Genomic DNA, 17,924 nt, shown 5'->3' with positions numbered 1-17,924 from the left:
GTGACCTTTATTCTGGGCTCTGCCTTGCACAATGACCTCCCGTTCCAAGGAAGTGAGGACAGAACCACAGGCTGCTTGAGGCCACCAAGCCATGGGCCAGCCCAGGTTCCAGGGTGGAGAAACAGACTTGGCCTCCTCATGGAGCAGCTCTGCATGAACTTGACACACAGACAGCCTTGACTATGGTGTGATTGCCCCACTGTGGTATGCAGACGAGCTGTGGCTCGCAGGGGCTCTGTCACCTCAAGACAGATGACAACTCCTCCAGCTTGCCACCCTTTTAAGGCCCTCACCACCTCCCATCCCCCCTCCTTGCTGCTAGGAAACTGTCAGGTCACCTGTGCAGACAGCACCCATTAACTGTCTGGGGTACCAGCCCACCCCCAAGACATCTGCACATTCCTCCAGCTGCACATTGAATCAGAAAAACAAAATCAAGTGCTGCAGTGGCCCCCGTCCTGTGGATATGCCCGGTGGTCCTGAACTAAAACTAGTGTCTGTCACAGGGGGCTTACTCTGGGCTGATCTCAGAAGAGGCTGGCAGGGTGTGGGTGAGTGCTGTAAAGAGGTATATATCAATAATTCACATGTTTTCATTTTCAGCCCCTGGGTGTGTGTGGGGGGCCTCCACGTGTGAGGACTCAGCCCGTCCATGGGCTCTCTGGGGCCACCTGTGGCCAGTTTGTTGTCCTGGAGAGGAAGACCCAAACTTATAGCCTTAGTGCCACATGCTCTGCTCTGGGATCAGTCCGCACAAAGATCGACAGCAGATTCAAACTTGGCTGTGCCACCTCCGGGCTGTGTGTGGCTCTGAAAAGTTTGCTTAACCACGGGGTGCCTCAGTTTCCCTGCCGCTGAGGTGGGGATAATGGCCATACTGTGTTGGTTAGGACTAGGTTCTGCTATAAGTATAAAAAAACTCCAAATAATAGGGCTTCGATCACATAGAAGTGCTTTTCTCTTTTTTTATAAATTTATTTATTTATTTTTGGCTGTGTTGGGTCTTCGTTGCTGCGCGTGGGCTTTCTCTAGTTGTGGCGAGCGGGGGCTACTCTTTGTTGCGGTGCGCGGGCTTCTCATTGTGGTGGCTTCTCTTGTTGCAGAGCACGGGCTCTAGGCGCATGGGCTTCAGTAGTGATGGCACGTATGCTCAGTAGTTTTGGCTCGCGGGCTCTAGAGCAGAGGCTCAGTAGTTGTGGCGCACGGGCTTAGTTGCTCCGCGGCATGTGGGACCTTCCGGGACCAGGGATCGAACCCGTGTCCCCTGCATTGGCAGGCGGACTCTTAACCACTGCGCCACCAGGGAAGCCCGATTACATAGAATTTTATTTCTCTTCTTGTGGACAGGAGGTCTAGCTGTCGTGGGGTGCCCCCAAGTGTCAGGGACCCAGCTGGGTCCAGCTCACGCCCCCCCCCCCACAACAGCCCTGGGGGTCGTATGCCAGGAGGGGAGGTAAAGAAGGGCACACATCTGTCTCTTAAGGGCAAAACTGATATCCACTGGGTCACACCTATTGGCAAGGAGGCTGAGAAGTGTAGACTTTACTCTGGGGCTAGAGGCTGGCAATGAGGAGTCTGCCACGTGTGGCCCTGGAAGGTAACTCCACAGTGCCTGGTGCAGGAGTGCTCAACAAGCATCAGGTGCTGTTCACATCCAGCCCTGCCTCTCCTTCACAGATGAGGAAACCGAGTCCCAGAGAGGGAGCAGGGGTCGTTCAAGGTCACTCACCTACACGATGAGTGCGGCCCCCTGACTCCCAAGGCCTGCTCCTTTGCCGCGGAGAAGCCCTCCCCGAGCACGGTGCCTCCCTCTGCATCTCCACATTCCTGGCCTTTCAGGCCAGAAGAGTCTAGAAGGCTCACTGCAAAGAGGCAAGTGTATGTAGACCTATTATTTACCAGTCTCTCCAGTGTAACTGCATCGTTGCTGCAGTGAAATCAGAGCAAAGCACCAACACTGAGATCTCTCGGATCAACTCAGTCACCCAAACTGGGGGACTGGACCTCTCAGCCTGCTGGGAGAGGGCCTGGACCAGAGGGTGGGCTATGGGCTATGGGGAGAGTGACAGCTATCAGACCCTGTCGGCTAATTCTCCGGACAGGCCACATCTTCTGGAGAAGCAGACGCAGATTTCTCATGCCAGGGCAGAACTGATAAAAGAGGCTGTCTCTAACTTTATCAGTGGTGTCAAAATGGCTAAAGAAAGAATGTGAGCCCTGCCTCTGAGATGGGGTGGAGGCAGGGCAGGGACTGGGGCCCGGGCTGGCGGCTGCACAGTCTCAGGATAAAATTAGAAAATACAGCGAACAGGGGCCTGGATCCACCCTGACCATGCGCTGCACACCTGGCCAGCCCGGTGAGGCCACTCTGTCCCCACCCTCCCATCCCCCACTCCCCACCCGCTCCAGCGAGGCTGAGGCTCCGGTGGGATGGAGCTTCAGGCGAAGCTGGGGTGATAATTCAAAGAACATTCTCCTGCCAACCCAGAAAACCTCTCCACCAAAGTCACAAGAAAGAAGACAGATGCGTTACTGAATAAGCACGAAGCCAGGACTCTGCTCATCACAGAGATGGCAGAGCAGGAAGTAGTCTCGCCCCTTTCATGCCAGTTCAACCCATCTGTCCTCATCCTCAAGAGAAACAGAAACCAGTCCTGAGTGAGAGGCCTGGCAGCACTGTCTGTCACACAGCTCACCCACCGCCCACCCCGCCCTGCCCCACTGGGACTGAGGGGGCCACCTGCGTTTGCTAACTGCCTTTATCTGGTGGAAGAGCAAACTTCTCATCTCTTTACAACTGGAAGCAGGTTTGCAAGCTGGGCCATGGAAATCAGGCTCCTACCACACAGGGCATCTGGGCGAGGCGGGTGCAACCTCTCTCCAGAGAGATGCCCCCAGGTTCTTGGGAGACGGTCCAGCGTTGTCAAACTGGCAAGAGGCTGATTTAGCTTTTAAACAGATTTACACACATACACACACACACAAAAAGAAGGGAAAGAACTTACAAGTTTTCTAAAGGAAATGCTCTAAGGAAGGGGAGGAGAGTGTTTACTTTCTTTGCATCAGCGAGTATTAACTTTTTCTCATTTTTAATTTGCATTTGCCTTTGCAGCCATCTCTGCTTGCACCACTCAAAGCCCAAGGGACTCAGCAGCACAGCGGGTCGGCCCTGGCTCAAGGCCCTCCTGCGGGTCTTACTGAGGACAGTAGCCTGAGAGACAGCTGCTCCGCGAGCTCCTTGGAACTGCTCTGAAGAGGAAGGCGAGAAGCCAGTTTACATACGATTTTTTTGGCTAGGAGATACATGTAGTCAAGCATACGTCTTGGTAAAAGATTACTCCTAGTCACAAAGGACAAAGGATGTGTGACTCCTAGTCACAAATCAAGTTAATGATTCTAGTACTTTTCAATGTATGGGAAGATGCAGGAATCTGGGGTTCTTGGAATCCTTCCTGAGATATGCATCTAACTATCTAGGGGCCGGTTATCCAAAGCACAGAATGCTTCCTCCTGTCTTCCATCCGGATGGTGGGCGACCGCAGTGGGCTGTGACTTGTAGAACTGGGTGGTGAACGACGCTTTTTGTTCTTTGTTCACACACCCATGATCTTTTTGGTCTGTTTCAGAGTCTTTCACAACTTTTCCTTGAAGAGGCTTGAATTATAAAATCATCCCTTACTTCTTTTTTTTTAATTAATTAATTTTTGAACTTTATTTTTTTAATATTTGGAGCTTTTTATCAGTCATTTTTCTACAGCTATCATGGTTTATTTTATTTTATTTATTTATTTTTGACTGCATTGGGTCTTTGTTGCTGCACCAGGCTTTCTCGAGTTGCGGCGAGCAAGGGCTACTCTCCCTTGTAGCGTGCAGGCTTCTCATTGTGGTGGCCTCTCTTGTTGTGGAACATGAGCTCTAGCTGTGTGGGCTTCAGTAGCTGTGGCACTCAGGCTCAGTAGTTGTGGCGCACGGGCTTAGTTGCTCCGTGGCATGTGGGATCTTCCTGGACCAGGGCTCGAACCCGTGTCCCCTGCATTGGCAGGTGGATTCCTAACCACTGTCCCCCCAGGGAAGCCCCATCCCTTACTTCTTGAAATCAGTTTGTTGAACAAGCAGAACTCATGAGCTAGAATCATAACACCTGCTTGATGCTTGACTTTTGTTTTTGCTGTGTGTGTGTGTGTGTGTGTGTGTGTGTGTGTGTGTGTGTGTGTGTGTGTGTGTGTGTGTGTGTGTGTGCGCGCGCGCGTGCGCGCGCGCGTGCTGTGAGGCTTGCAGGATCTCAGTCCCCTGACCAGGACTGAACCCGGGCCCCAGCAGTGAAAGCACCAAGTCCTAAACACTGGACCGCCAGGGAATTCCCAACACCTGCTTGATCCTGTTCACCCATCTTCCCGGCAAGCATGCTGTTGGGGGGGGGGGTGCGGGTAGGGGGCAGAGTCGGGGAGGCTGCCTGCTCTCTGGATGAAGACTCAGGCAGTGCCATGACGTTTGTGATCACGAATAAATAATAGAAAGGCCATGATAACTTTAAATCTCAATTCGCAATGTAGTAATTAAAATTGCCAAGTCCCAGGTAAACATCCAAACTGAACACCCGTCGGGTGAAATGCCTTTCCTCTTGCTTGCCTTCTGGAGGGAATGTGGTCAGTTCCTCCTTTCTCCCTCACCTCCTCCCGCCTCCCCAGCTGGGGGATTGCAGCAGGGCCTGGAGGGAGCCGGTGGGGGGGGGCGGGGGGGAGGCAGAGAGCTCTTACTCAGCGTTGCTGGTTCCTGTCCAGAGAAGGACTTCCTGTGTTCTGGGTCTTGCCCAGGTTCAAGCTGTCTCTCTCCCCGCTGCCTCTTCCTCCCCCTCCCTGCCGTGGGTGCTCTGGAGGTTGCCCTGCTCCCCCTCCCATTCCCAGGATGAGGCTGGGTGCCCCCCAGCTCCTGGTTTCTGTAGGTGAGGTGGGGAACGGGACACTAGCAATGCCCTCCAGAGACACCCATTCCCTCTCTCTGGCAGCCTGATCCTTTCACCCCCGAGGCATGAGGCCAATTCCGGAGGATTTCCTTTGGAAGTCTGCGTGTACTCCAGCCCCTCCTTTGGTGACAAGGCACCTCACCTGTTGTGTTTTCAGATGGGTCCCTCGGTGCCTTTCACACAGGGCCCAGCACACCACACGTGCGTGCAGAGACGCCCACCTGAGCCCGTGTGCAGAGATGGGGTCCCAGGAAGGCAGAGTCCTTGGGCCATTGGCAGATGTTCACTGAGCAGAGGCCCGTCGCGTGGCTCGATCCGGGCCTGGTGGAGACGGGCATAAAGCTCTGGGTTTCCTCTCCTAGAGGAGTGGCCCTGGGCACCCTCGCAGGCCTCGGCGTCCTCATCTGTAAGCCGGGCACATCCCGGTTCATATGTCACGGGACGGTGTGGGGTGAACGGAGGGGGCCGGTGAGGGCCGGGCTGGTTCTTACAGCAGTCCCTGTGGAGCCCCACCCCATCTGTCACAGACAGGCCACCACTGTGGGTCTAATTCGGAAACAGCGTTTATTGAGGTGCCCCCGCAGGCCGGCCCTGAGTCCCAGCCGCGAGCGCCTCGGGCTCACTCTTCCTTCTCGTCCCCATGCGTGATGATGTAGCACAGGGACTTGTAGTCGATGTTCCCGGCCAGGTCCATAGGCGTCAGGGCGAACATCTGCTCCACCTGGGGAGGCACTGGTGAGACGCCGCCCAGCCAGGGCGTCCTGGGGGCCGGTGCCCGTGACCCGAGGAAGGCCTGAGACCCTTCGCCCCGCCCCTGGGGCGGTACGCTGCCCCTTAGCGTTTTCAGCCGGAGGCTGGGGCAGGAGCGAAGGGTGCCGTGGGTCTCAGGGCCCACCCTGGCCACGGGCCCGGCCCCCTCCCCTCCCCTCCCCTCCCCCTCCGCAGTGTAGGAAACCTCTTCCAGATCCTGAGGTGCACCGCACTCTCACGCCTGGGCCTCTGCACACACAGCTCACCCAGCCTGCACCCTCCTCCTTTTCTGATTCCATGTCCTTCACCCTCCAGATCCCAAGAGAGGTGGCACCTCCCCGGAAAGCTGGGCCCTACGCCCACGAGGGCAGTGGGTCACCGAGACCTCCCCAGGGCCCTGCGGGCTGGGGGCCCTGCGAAGGGGCCTGGAGGGGTGTCGAAGGAGCCGGAATCTTCACCTCGGCCAGAGAGAACTTGTCCGCCTGGGTCAGGAGAAGCTGCTTGAACCTGGAGGAGGTGGGGAGCAGTGGGGAGGGCCTTGCAGGGGCGGCCGATCCGGGAGGGGAAAATGGGGGCTCCCCTGGCCCAGGTGGCCACCCCCCCAAAAGCAGAGCGGGCCCCAAAGTCCAGGTGGCCACCCTCACAAGGCGACCCTCCGCCCTCCCTGCTTCCATCCAACATGGTGCCCCCGGCGCTCGCCCTGCTGCTCCCACTTACTCGTCCCTGTTTACCACGCCCTTGCCACTGGGGTCAAACAGGCGGAAGGCGCTCAGGATGGCTTCCTCGGGGTCTGTCCCTGGGAGGCCGAGGGGGTCAGGTAAGCAGCCACACTGCCATCCTCCCGGTCCCACCCAGGAGGAACCCAGGGTGCAGGGGGAGTCCTCCAGGCCCAGAGAAGCGAGAGGGTGTTCCGACAGAAAGCGCCCCTCGGGGCTCAGAGGCGCCAGGAGCGGCTGTCCTTCTGAGATGGGCGAGCCTGGCAGGGAGACTAGGATTGGGGATTTGGGACTGGAATCTGAAGGCATATTTCCCAACCCCGAGACTTGGGGTGATCAGTGCTCATGGGTCTGGAATGCAGAGGTGGCCCCTACAACCTCTGGGCGGGCGAGGGCCAGGTACGGTATGGAAGGGGTCTGGGTGGGATTCAGGCCGGGTCCAGGCAGGGTCCAGGTGGGGTTCAAGCTCGCTGCCTGGCCAGGGGGATCCAGAGCCGCCCCAGGCTCACCGTTGAGCTTCTCTCCAAAGAGTGTGAGGAAGACAGTGAAGTTGATGGGCCCCTTCCCTTCCTGCAGCATGGCATCCAGCTCCTCTTCTGGGACATTCACCTTCCCTGGTGGGGCGGGACGTGAAATGGACACAGGGACCTTGAGTGTCCCCGAGTAGGGCCTGGGCTGCCCCTCCCTCCTTCCCAGGGTAGAGAGTGAGAGGCAGCTGTGGGTGGCGGAGGTGAAGTGGAAGGAAAGTGTGATGGGGGAGGGGGTGTGATGGGGGAGGGGTGTGAGAGGAGGCGGGAGGGTGAGCCGGGAGAAGAATACAGGCCGGGTTGCTGCCTGTTGAGAGCCTGCCTGTCCCCTCTCAGCGGGCTCCCCCCAGCCCAGCAGCTCTGAGCCGGGACCCTGGTGCCAGCAGGGCCGGGCCGGGCGGGAGGTGGATGCCCTCACCTAGCTGCGAGTAGGTCTCTCGAAGGTCCGACTTGCAGATGATGCCGTCACGATTCTGGTCGATGCAGCTGAAGGCCTGTGAGGTGCAGGCTATAGTCTGCAGGTGGGAGCAGTCCCCACCCGGGGGAGGCGGGAGGTAGGGGCATCCTGGGTGGTGGGAGGAGCAAGGACAGGGGCCAGGACCACTGACCTACAGAGAAGAGGGGTGTGCTGGGGGCAGGGTGTCCGGATGGGTCCCAGGTTGTTGGGGGTAGGGCACTCACTTCCTTGAACTCCTGGATCTGGGCTTGCTCAAACATGGAAAAGACGTTGGAAGAGCCTCGCTGGGCCTGCTTGGTGGCCGCAGCCTTGCCCCGGGTCCCCGCCTTCCTGCTGGCCTGCAACACAGTGGGAGCGGAGGGGTCCTCTCCCCAGCTCCCTGAGGACTCCCTGCCACGGACCTCCCCAGAGCATTCCCGGGAGAGCCCGGGTCAGGGTCCTCTTCCTGTCCCTGGAGACCGTCTCTCCGGGCCCAACACAAGCACAGAAGTCACTGGCTTCGCTCCCCCAGCCCAAAGGACAGCACCTGGGGGGCCGCTGGCCTTGAGTCCCCCCCACCTGGCACTCACCATCGTCTCTCTGCAGCAGCCTGGTTGCTGCGAGGGGCCCACAGCCCCCTTTATGTCTCAGCCTTATCACCTGGAGCGCACCAAATAAGGACAGGAGGAGAGGATAGGCCCAAACTTGGCAGCCTCTGCCTGGGCTGGGGGAGGACAGGGCCCCCGAGCAGATTCCAGCCACGTTCCTGGCGACCTTCAGGCCCCCCCGCCTTGTGACATCCGGGTGTCTACCCACCCTGACAGCACCGGGTGAAACGCCTCCTGAGAGCAGAGTCGCAACTCTCACCACTCTCATGCTGAACGAGGGGCCCCTGTAACCCCACCTGACTGTCCTTCCTGCAGTTCCAGCCCAGAACCCACTCAGGCCAAGAGGACAGCAGTGGTGCGGGGGCTGGCCCAGGGCCCCCACTGGGCTTGGGAGGGCAGTTGGTGGTTCTGAGGATGGTCTCTGGCCTGAGACCCCTGGGGATTCCCAGAGGTTTTGCTGAAGATGCTTGGCCCTGGCCTCTGGCTCCTCTGACCAAGGGGCAGAAGCCAGCCCTGAGCTGCCTGTGACCCCAAACAGAGCCTCCACGTGATGCTTTTGGAGCATGGAGCACTGCCTGGACCCCAAGCCTCCCCTGGGATCCCCATGAAAGTGGGTCACGAGCCCTTCTTGCGGGGCTCAACCGCAGAGTGAGGGGCCCAGGCTCCGTCCGCTGTGCCAGAGCAGCAGCCTCGAGGCTCCTTGCAGGCCCGGGGCAGACAGGGGCTGGGGGGCTGGGGACCGCCCAGAGCAGGAGTGGGCTGCTGGCTGCTCCCTGAACCGGGTACAGGAGACGGCCCACTGGGGTGAGGAATGCGGGGAGGCCAGCTGGGAGAGCAGGGTTCTCATCCATCAGCCCCAATGTCCCTTTTGTATAGCAAGTAAGTATTTTATAACACCTCCTTTACTCTCCTGAAATGAAATTCATAGGCTATACAAGCTACCTCCATGGAGAATTGTAAAAAAAAAAACAAAAAAAAAACAATACAATGCCCTAAACCATAACATAAAGGACAGCTAGGAAATAATTTATGGTAAAATGAGATCAAATACTGCAGCTGAATGGTGGAACACAAGTACATTACTACTGATAATGAAGTCATCAGATGCTCACACAAACTTCTGATGCATAATTTAGACTCGAGAGAACTAAATTCCACATGAGGCATACCAGGAAACGAGAGAGCATCCCAAGGAGGATGTGAAACTCAAAATCACAATTGGAGTTAAGTTCTGAATAAAACAACACAGTCATTCCAGATTTGCTGGATAGTTTCTCTCATTGAAAAGTGAGTGGAATACACCCTACTATATACAAAATAGATAATCAACAAGGACCTACTGTATGGCACAAGGAACTCTACTCAATACTCTAATAACCTATATGGGAAAAGAATCTGAAAAAGAATGGATATATGTATAACTGAATCACTTTGCTGTACACCTGAAACTAACACAACGTTGTAAATCAACTATAGTCCAATATAAAATAAAAGTTAAATTAAAAAAAGATGATAACATCCAAAAACCTGAAAAAAAAGTGCGTGTATGTTAAAATCTTACGAATACGTGTTCATAAGTAACTGGTCTTAGGCCCTAGGCTTGGCTAACTTGAAGTAGGCATTTCATTCAGGACCAAATTGGAAGGACCGCAGAAATCATGTGACTTCTTGTAATCCTGGCCTCCCACTGCAGTCACTGTCACAACCCAAGTGGCTCCAAGGGATCCCCTGTTGAGACCGACCTGCAGCAGAACCAGTCCCAAGAACCAGCCGTGCCCCTTCCCAGAGCAGCCCCACTCCTTCCCTGACACTCCCTTGGAGCTCTCGGAGACCTCAGAACCACACCCCACATCCCACAGGCTGGTGGGCAGAGGCCTGGGCAAGTCCAGGACCTCTGACCACACCCCGCCACACCACCCCATTCCTGTTCCTAAGGCCTGGTCTGTCACTCTTCACAATCCCTGGCATAGCTCTGTGGAGAGGATGGCAAACTCCAAAACACGCCTAGGCCTGCAGAGTGTCTGTGTACATGTGACCACGTCTATATGTTTACTGTCCCACAGTCTTATACACAGAGATCAAAGAATGGTGGACAAGGTCATGTTCTAAACTTTTAATTAAAAAAACCCACACAGTTCCAGGTTGGGCATGGAGAGGTTGGTGTGGTACATGGAGGTCTGGTGAGAAGAAAGAGGCCTGGGTTGTCCCTTGGGGGTGTGCTGAGTGCTGCTGGGGTTTCTGAGTGCCCAGCGCCGTGGGAGCTGAGGACTCGATCCTGGAGACGCTCCCAGGCCTGTCTGTGGGTAGGGGGACTCCTCCTCTTCCTGGGCCCCTCTGGGCAGGGGCTTTGGGGACTCTGTCTCTTGCACCTCCTGTGAGGGTCCATCCCAGAACCAGAAACCACTCAGGGATGGCAGGATGGGAGGGAAAAGGCTGCCATCTCCAGGCCTCGGGGTACCCACAGCCTCCAACATGGAGCTGGTCCCTTCCATTTCCCAGGCCTGGGTGATCTGCAGCTCCTCGGGGCCCCCTGTGGAGCCCAGGTCTAGGTCTGGCCAGGTCATGAGGGCTGCCTCCCTATGTGGGCTGGGTTCCCAGGGAAGCCAGGCCATGGTAGAGTCCAGAGGGCACCCCCTTCCCAGAGCAAGGGCTGAGCCAGGCTGAAAGCTCCAAGAGGCAAGCAGTGCAGAAATGCAACAAAATCCTGAGTTAATAACTCCCTTCTGGGCCCCTGATTGCAGCAAGAAAGGTGAGGTACTTTGGGGGTTCTCCATTCCTGTTCATCTCAGCCCCCAACCCAGTCAGGGCCCTAGGGCTATCCTACCAACTGACCCTGAGAGAAGAGGCCTGCTCAGGGCCTCACCGCATCCCCAGAGAAGCTTTCCCCATCTCCTGGGGTGACAGCGGGGATGGGAGGCATCCAAGGTCCTTACAAGGAGAAGCCTCTTGACTGGACCAGGTTGGGGGCACCTGTAGGAAGTGTGTCCCCTGGAGCCCAGGTCTAGAAGCGGCCACAGCCTCCTCCTTGCCTTGCAGCCTTTATTCTCACTGGCCCAGCATGCAGGCCTTCTTACAGGCCACCGCGGAGATCAAGGCCGCACCCCGGCCGCTGCCCTCCTCCGACTCGATGAAGGTGATTTCACAGCTGGGCGTCAGCCTGCGCACGCTGGCGTGGAAGCGCTCCTTGAAGCTGAGCAGGGGGCAAGCGGGGCTGCGGTTAGTTAACGCGCTTAAGACAGGGCAGGGGGTAAGCCAAGGGGAACCTCCCCCTGAGTCTGTGGGCTTAGGGGAGCGAGGAGATTAAGAATCCTTGGGACCTCGGAGAGCACCCGTTTCGGTCTGCATATCATAGATGGAGACCGATGCCTGGGCTCTGCCCTTACGAGGCGAATTCACAAGAGGGAGGCTGGACCCGGCGGGGAGGTGCAGACGGCTAAGCGGGCTCACCTGGGGTGCAGCTTGTACACTGAGCCGTCCACGCCCACGGTGATGCGCATCACGTCCTCGCTGCGGCTCTCGCGCATGCGGTTGATGACGCCCGCCAGCCCCGCGGCGCACATGCGCGCGGCGCGGGTGGACACGCTCTCGCAGGCGCGGCGCACGATGTCGCAGTCGGTGGCCGATGGCCTCAGCCCCAGCGTGCTCAGGATGTTGTAGATCTGCTTGCGGTCGCCCGAGTCACTGCGGGGCGGGGACAGGAGGGCGTCGCGGGAGGGTCACTTGGTCCCGGACCAGCCCGATCCCCACAGCGGCGGCTTCTTCTCCTCCCCCTGGCCACCTCTCCCAGGCAAAGCGCTTTTGGGGCTCAGGCTTCCGAGCGGAGTGGGTCTGACTCCGCCAGGGACCAGCAGTAATCTGGTCATTACTCCTCTCTCTAAACCCAGGGTTTCCGCCCTAACGTGGGTGACACTGCCGCGCCTCGGGGCTGTTGCGTGGATGAAGTGAGACGAGGTCCACAGCGGGTGGGAAGCACAGAGAGGATGCCTGGTCTCCGTCAGCTGCCCGACGCCGGGTTCCCCTGGGGGCTGAAGGCTACTACTGCCCCGGTTGCCCCACCCCGGAGCCTTACCAGGTCCTGGGCTCCTGCCCACTGACCTCACCAGGGCCCCGCCCCTGCGCTCTGAGCCCCGCCCGGGCCCCGCCCCCACGCCCCGTGGGTCTGGGTCCAGGACCCACCCCGCGCACGCCACCCGTGTACCCCACCCTTCGACCCCGCGCGCCCGCGCACCTCTCCACCTGCGACACGAAGCGTGTCTCGAAGGCGCCGCGCGTGCGCAGCTTCTCTGAGGCCTCCCCGTGGAAGAGCAGGTTCTCGTCCACAAGCTTCAGCAGCACGAGCCGCACCAGCTCGCCCATGTACTTGCCGCCGATGAGCTTCTCGTACCTGGACAGAGAGCAGCCGGGTCACCCCCAGGAGGGAGGTCCCCACCAGCAGGCAGAGGCCAGCCACCACCCCCAGTCACGGCCACGAGGAGGCCATGTGGGACGCTGTGACCACCCCCCGCCTTGGCAAAACCGGGTTCATGCCCGTTCCCACATTTATCAACAGGGGCTTTGGGGCCTTGGGAGGACGCTCTACTGTGGGGCCTCGGTTCAGTCCCTCTGAGGCCATCCTCAGGGAGGACCCTGCGCTGAGCCCACTTGGGTTTTCCCACAGCTGTGGAACGAGTGCTGTTCTCATCACCCAGTGTCAGTTGGGGGAGCTCAGGCTTAGAGCGGCTAGTGACCAGCCTTGGGCGGGCCTCTGCTCACTTGCTAGGGCTCCTAGGTCCCTGCGCTCCTGGAATCCACGGAGTTGGCCCGGTGGCGCTAGAGTCTGTAAACCTCCGTATTTTCATCTTGTAGCACATTGAATACTACCGACCTAGTAGAGGTTTATGAGAGCCCGAGAGGAAGCTCATGAAAGCATTAGCACGTGCCTGGCGCGCCGTAGAAGGCGGCTGATAAAGGAGAGCCCTGACTCAGGACAGGCTCTGTGAGGGCTGGCTCTGTAGCTGTCCGCCAACCCGCAGCACACCCCCAAATACTATGATTCATTCTGTGAACGTGTTCAGAGCTGTACTTTGGGGAACTCTGGGCTAAACCCAGTTAACGTTGCTGGGGGGCGTCTCAGAGCCTTCCTGTGCCAGGGGTCACCTGTCGGAAGCGGGGAGGTTCCTGCTCATCTATCCACAGACCCTCTTTTTTTTTTTTTGGAGTCTTAGTTTGGCCACACTGCGCGGCATGTGGGATACGACCAGGGATGGAACCCACGCCCCCTGCAGTAGAAGCGCAGAGTCTTAACCACTGGGCCGCAAGGGAAGTCCCCATAGACCCTCTTTTTAAAGACTAATCCTTGGCATCTCTCACTGTTCCCGGTTTACAGAGGGGCACACGCATACGAGCTGAAGGAAGAGAAGAGCCAGCTTACGAAGGGATTGTCAGTTTGCTTTTCCCCAGAGCTGTTTAAAAACAAGCCCATTATCTGCGGGCTGGCCCCATCTGCCGCCAGAGCGGGGCGGGGCCGTCGTGTGGGGAGGGGGAGGGGCGGTCCTTACAGCTGCTGGCCGGGGTTCAGGGAGTTCTCGTCCACCACACGGTCGTACTCCAGCAGGAACTCGTCCAGCTCGCCCGAGTCCCCGAAGGCACCCCACTCGGTGTTGACACACATGCGGCCCTCGTCCCCTTCCACCAGCTCCACGTTCTGCATCTCCTCCATGTAGCAGGCGTTGCAGCCCGTGCCTGCAAGAGGCGGCAGCGTCAGGCCGCACCTGGCGCTGCGCTTCCTGGGATGCCTGCTCTGCTGGGTGCATCCCCCCCGGCAGGAAGCCCCGTGTGGTCCTGTCTTCCCAGCTTCCTTGAGCCCTCCACCCCCAGCACTTCCTACATCCCCTGGAGCAAAGGAAACCAGCTCTCCCAAGAGCTGGAAGACCTGGGTTTGCTGTGTGACCTCAGGTAGATAAGCCCAACTCCCTGGGCAGTTCCTCTTCCCCAAGAGGGGTTGGTAACACCTACTCCTATTACCTAGGTAGTTGAGAGAAATGAGGGAAAGAACATGTGTCAGAGTGCTTTGCCAATTAGAGATGGGTATGGGATGTTATGATTTTGTCTTATCTATGCACCACCCTTGTGTTCTGGCACTTTCTAAGCATGTGTTTGAGCTCCTCTGTACCAGGCTCTGTTGTGGGGAGGAGGCGGGCACCCAGAGGTGAGTATGTCACAGCGTGGGCCCTTGGGAGCAGCACACGGGCCATTGCAGGCAGGCCTGGCTAAGGAATTTGTAATTTGCAGGGTCCCATGCAAAGTGAAAACATGGGGTCCTTTGTTCATAAACTGAGAGTTTCAAAATGGTGACAGCAGAGCTTCAATCTGAACGTGACTGCACAGCCCTCAAGCCATCAGGGACAGCAACTCAGTCATGCTAACCTCACACCAGCAGTGGAGCTGCCTGGAATTCAGGCCCAGTGATGCCGGGCCTTCCAAGTTTTTGTGGGGAAAAAACAGAAATCCAGACTTTGATATGGTTTCTCCCAATGTTTAGTGCTTGGTGATTATCATAAACATGTTTCTAAGCACATCAGGGCAGATGCGACCACGCGCCACTCTGCCATCTCTGCTCCAGATGGGGCGAGCCCGAGGCAAGCGGCTGTAGAGCCCAGGTGGTGGTGTCTTGGGGAACCGGAGAGAGCCAGGGGAGCACTGCCAGGGCCCCTGGAGCTCCTGTTTAGGTGTGGACTTAAAGAACTTTCCTATCAAACTCTTAGAGGAAAACAGGCAGAACACTCTGACATAAATCACTGCAAGATCCTTTTTGACCCACCTCCTAGAGAAATGGAAATAAAAACAAAATAAACAAATGGGACCTAATGAAACTTCAAAGCTTTTGCACAGCAAAGGAAACCATAAACAAGACGAAAAGACAAACCTCAGAATGGGAGAAAATATTTGCAAATGAAGCAACTGACAAAGGATTAATCTCTAAAATATACAAGCAGCTCATGCAGCTCAATATCAAAAAAACAAACAACCCAATCCAAAAATAGGCAGAAGACCTAAATAGACATTTCTCCAAAGAAGATATACAGACTGCCAACAAACACATGAAAGGATGCCCAACATCGCTAATCATTAGAGAAATGCAAATCAAAACTACAGTGAGATATCATCTCACACCAGTTAGAATGGCCATCATCAAAAAATCTACAAACAATAAATGCTGGAGAGGGTGTGGAGAAAAGGGAACACTCCTGCACTGTTGATGGGAATGTAAATTGATACAGCCACTATGGAGAACAGTATGGAGGTTCCTTAAAAAACTAAAAATAGAATGACCATATGACCCAGCAATCCCACTACTGGGCATATACCCTGAGAAAACCATAATTCAAAAAGAGTCATGTACCACAATGTTCACTGCAGCACTATTTACAATAGCCAGGACATGGAAGCAACCTAAGTGTCCATCGACAGATGAATGGATAAAGAAGATGTGGCACATATATACAATGGAATATTACTCAGCCATAAAAAGAAACGAAATTGAGTTATTTGTAGTGAGGTGGATGGACCTAGAGTCTGTCATACAGAGTGAAGTAAGTCAGAAAGAGAAAAACAAATACCATATGCTAACACACATATATGGAATCTAAGGGAAAAAAATAGGTCATGAAGAACCTAGGGGCAAGATGGGAGTAAAGACAGACTTACTAGAGAAGGGACTCGAGGATATGGGGAGGGGGAAGGGTAAGCTGGGACGAAGTGAGAGAGAGGCATGGACATATATACACTACCAAATGTAAAATAGATAGCTAGTGGGAAGCAGCCACATAGCACAGGGAGATCAGCTCGGGTGCTTTGTGACCTCCTAGAGGTGTGGGATGGGGAGGGTGGGAGGGAGATGCAAGAGGGAGGGAATATGGGGATATATGTATATGTATAGCTGATTCACTTTGTTATAAAGCAGAAACACACCATTGTAAAGCAATTATACTCCAATAAAGATGTTAAAAAAAAAAAAAGAACTTCCCATCCAAAAGGTGAGAATGAAAGGAGGAGATGTGAGAAACTAGAGGAGAGGCAGAGAGCAGGTCGCTGTTCCCTTAGGACATGTGCATGCAATTGGAGATGGGTCCTAAGAATACAGAAACCCTCAGGGCTGGCCCTGAAGAGGCCATGGAAGCAAACACATTTAATGCTGACTTTCTGGGAACCAGGGAAATACCCACTCGCCTGTGTGTCCAGTAAACACTCCTCAGTAAACACTCATTGTAAGGCCTTGGGAACTTCTGGGAAAGGCCCTTGGTTGGTGGGAAAGGGCCACTGGGGCCAGTGCTGCCTCCTTTCCTGGTACCTGCCTCCACTTCGGGCAGGGCAGATGGCTGCCCCGGGGTGTGGTAAGACTGTCCAGGGAGGGATGACACCACTCTGGTTTATCCTCTTCCACTTGGACAAATCTGTCCAGGTCGGTCAACTTACCAGATAAGGTGATTTAATTAAATCCTGATGGGCCAGGTGGACGTGAGCTGGTACACCATCTGAGGCAGTGACTTGTGAGTGTTGAAATGCTTCCTACCAATAAACAGCACCTGTTTATTGGTACACCCAATACCAATGTACATTGGTGTACTGTCTTCCGGGACACCCCTGCTGCTCCCTAGGACCCTGGGCTCCAGCACCTCTGGGGTCCATGACTGGTGCAGAGGCCGTGTGCAGCCTGCTGAAGACGGGAAGCCTCGGCCCCGTCTTTGGTGGTGGCCAAGGCCCCTGGGTCAGGCAGGGGGCGCATCCTTACCCACAATCATGCCAACCTCACACCGGCGGTCTTCATAGTAGCAGGAGATCATCGTGGCCACAGTGTCGTTCACCATCGCCACCACGTCCATCTCAAAGTCCTGCCAAGAGGCATAGAGGCAGTGGTGATGGGGCTGGGGGGGTTCTCAGCCTGCTCCAGGCCAGTCCAGCCAGGTGCAGAAGGCAGAGTCCACTTCCTGGGGGGATGCCCAGAAAGCCCTCCCTGGCTTCCCCGCAGGAGGGGAGGGGGAGGGGGCCCAGGGTAGGGGCAGCTGCAGATGCTACTCACCCCTCTCCGTTTGATGGCATCTCGCAGGAGCCCCACGATGTTGTTCCCTTCTGCTCCTGAGGCCTTGAAGCCCTTGGTCCAGTTGAGAAGGATGCCCTGGGGGGAGAGGGGGGCCTCGGTGGCTGCTGGATGCTGGGGGCAGGCGTGAAGGGACGGGAGCTAACTTGGACCACAGGGATGTGTACCCACTTTATAATTAACTTTTCTTTTAAATTAATTTATTCATTTTTATTTATTTATCCGGCTGCACCAGGTCTTGGTTGCAGCACGTGGAATCTTCGTTGCGGCATGCGGGATCCTTAGTTGCGGCATGCGAACTCTTAGTTGTGGCATGTGGGATCTAGTTCCCTGACCAGGGATTGAACCCGGGCCCCCTGCATTGGGAGCACAGAGTCTTAGCCACTGGACCACCAGGGAAGTCCCTGTGCACCCACTTTAAAGCTGAGGAAACTGAGGCTCAAAGCAGCCGTATAAGTTCAAGAAGTGTTGGAGGTAATTTTCTACCAATATCTCCTATTTCTGCAGGGCTGGGTCCCAGCCAATTTAAGAATGCTTGTGTAGTTAAGCCCAGGGTCGTCATCCCAGAGTGAGGATGAGGTCCAGAGGGGTGCAGCCAGTAGAAGATCGGGGTTCCTCTCCTGTGTGCACCCTCTGCGTGTGAAGGTCCCACCTGGCCCTCAGTGCCCAGCAGGGACTGGGGCTTGGAAAAGCAATATGAGACGTTGCTCCTGCTACTGCTTCTGCCAGTACTGACCTGGCTTTCTCTCTGACCCAGAGGTCCTGTGTGTTATGTATAACTGTGCGTATGTTTGGATAATTTACACACACATGTATATATGTATGTATAATCAATGCGTGTGGGTGTG

At 56.1% G+C, this 17,924-nt stretch overlaps 2 protein-coding genes across 10 annotated transcripts in view; both read right to left on the bottom strand.

Annotated features, from left to right (window-relative positions):
- Nucleotides 1–4,197: 4,197 nt before the first annotated feature.
- Nucleotides 4,198–9,979, bottom strand: MYL7 (myosin light chain 7). Of its 2 annotated transcripts, XM_033862861.2 has the most exons (6): nucleotides 7,638–9,979; nucleotides 7,375–7,450; nucleotides 6,939–7,043; nucleotides 6,431–6,509; nucleotides 6,172–6,220; nucleotides 4,198–5,684 (listed from the first exon to the last, which is right to left on the bottom strand). In XM_033862861.2, exons 1-6 carry the CDS (start codon nucleotides 7,671–7,673, stop codon nucleotides 5,583–5,585), a joined length of 447 nt encoding a protein of 148 aa, XP_033718752.1. In that variant the 5' UTR covers nucleotides 7,674–9,979; the 3' UTR covers nucleotides 4,198–5,582. The 2 variants fall into 2 exon arrangements, with proteins under 2 accessions (XP_033718752.1, XP_073665630.1); XM_073809529.1 differs by having other exon boundaries at nucleotides 4,198–6,220.
- A 119-nt stretch (nucleotides 9,980–10,098) lies between these two features.
- GCK (glucokinase) overlaps nucleotides 10,099–17,924 on the bottom strand; it is a 55,551-nt gene continuing 47,725 nt past the window's right edge. For 5 of the 8 annotated variants that reach the window (XM_073809527.1, XM_033862853.2, XM_033862855.2 and 2 more), the window contains 6 exons: nucleotides 17,059–17,154; nucleotides 16,771–16,870; nucleotides 13,538–13,721; nucleotides 12,229–12,384; nucleotides 11,448–11,681; nucleotides 10,099–11,190 (listed from right to left, as the gene is read on the bottom strand). In XM_073809527.1, coding sequence (XP_073665628.1) covers nucleotides 11,046–11,190; nucleotides 11,448–11,681; nucleotides 12,229–12,384; nucleotides 13,538–13,721; nucleotides 16,771–16,870; nucleotides 17,059–17,154 — 915 coding nt within the window. In that variant the 3' untranslated portion in view covers nucleotides 10,099–11,045. Of the gene's footprint in view, nucleotides 11,191–11,447; nucleotides 11,682–12,228; nucleotides 12,385–13,537; nucleotides 13,722–16,454; nucleotides 16,523–16,770; nucleotides 16,871–17,058; nucleotides 17,155–17,924 lie in introns of those variants that run through there. The other 3 variants (XM_033862860.2, XM_033862859.2, XM_073809528.1) reach the window with 3 other exon arrangements.

Source organism: Tursiops truncatus, chromosome 9 (assembly GCF_011762595.2).
Source record: "Tursiops truncatus isolate mTurTru1 chromosome 9, mTurTru1.mat.Y, whole genome shotgun sequence".
NCBI lineage: Eukaryota > Metazoa > Chordata > Mammalia > Artiodactyla > Delphinidae > Tursiops > Tursiops truncatus.
This window is presented reverse-complemented; position numbering and strand designations above follow the sequence as displayed.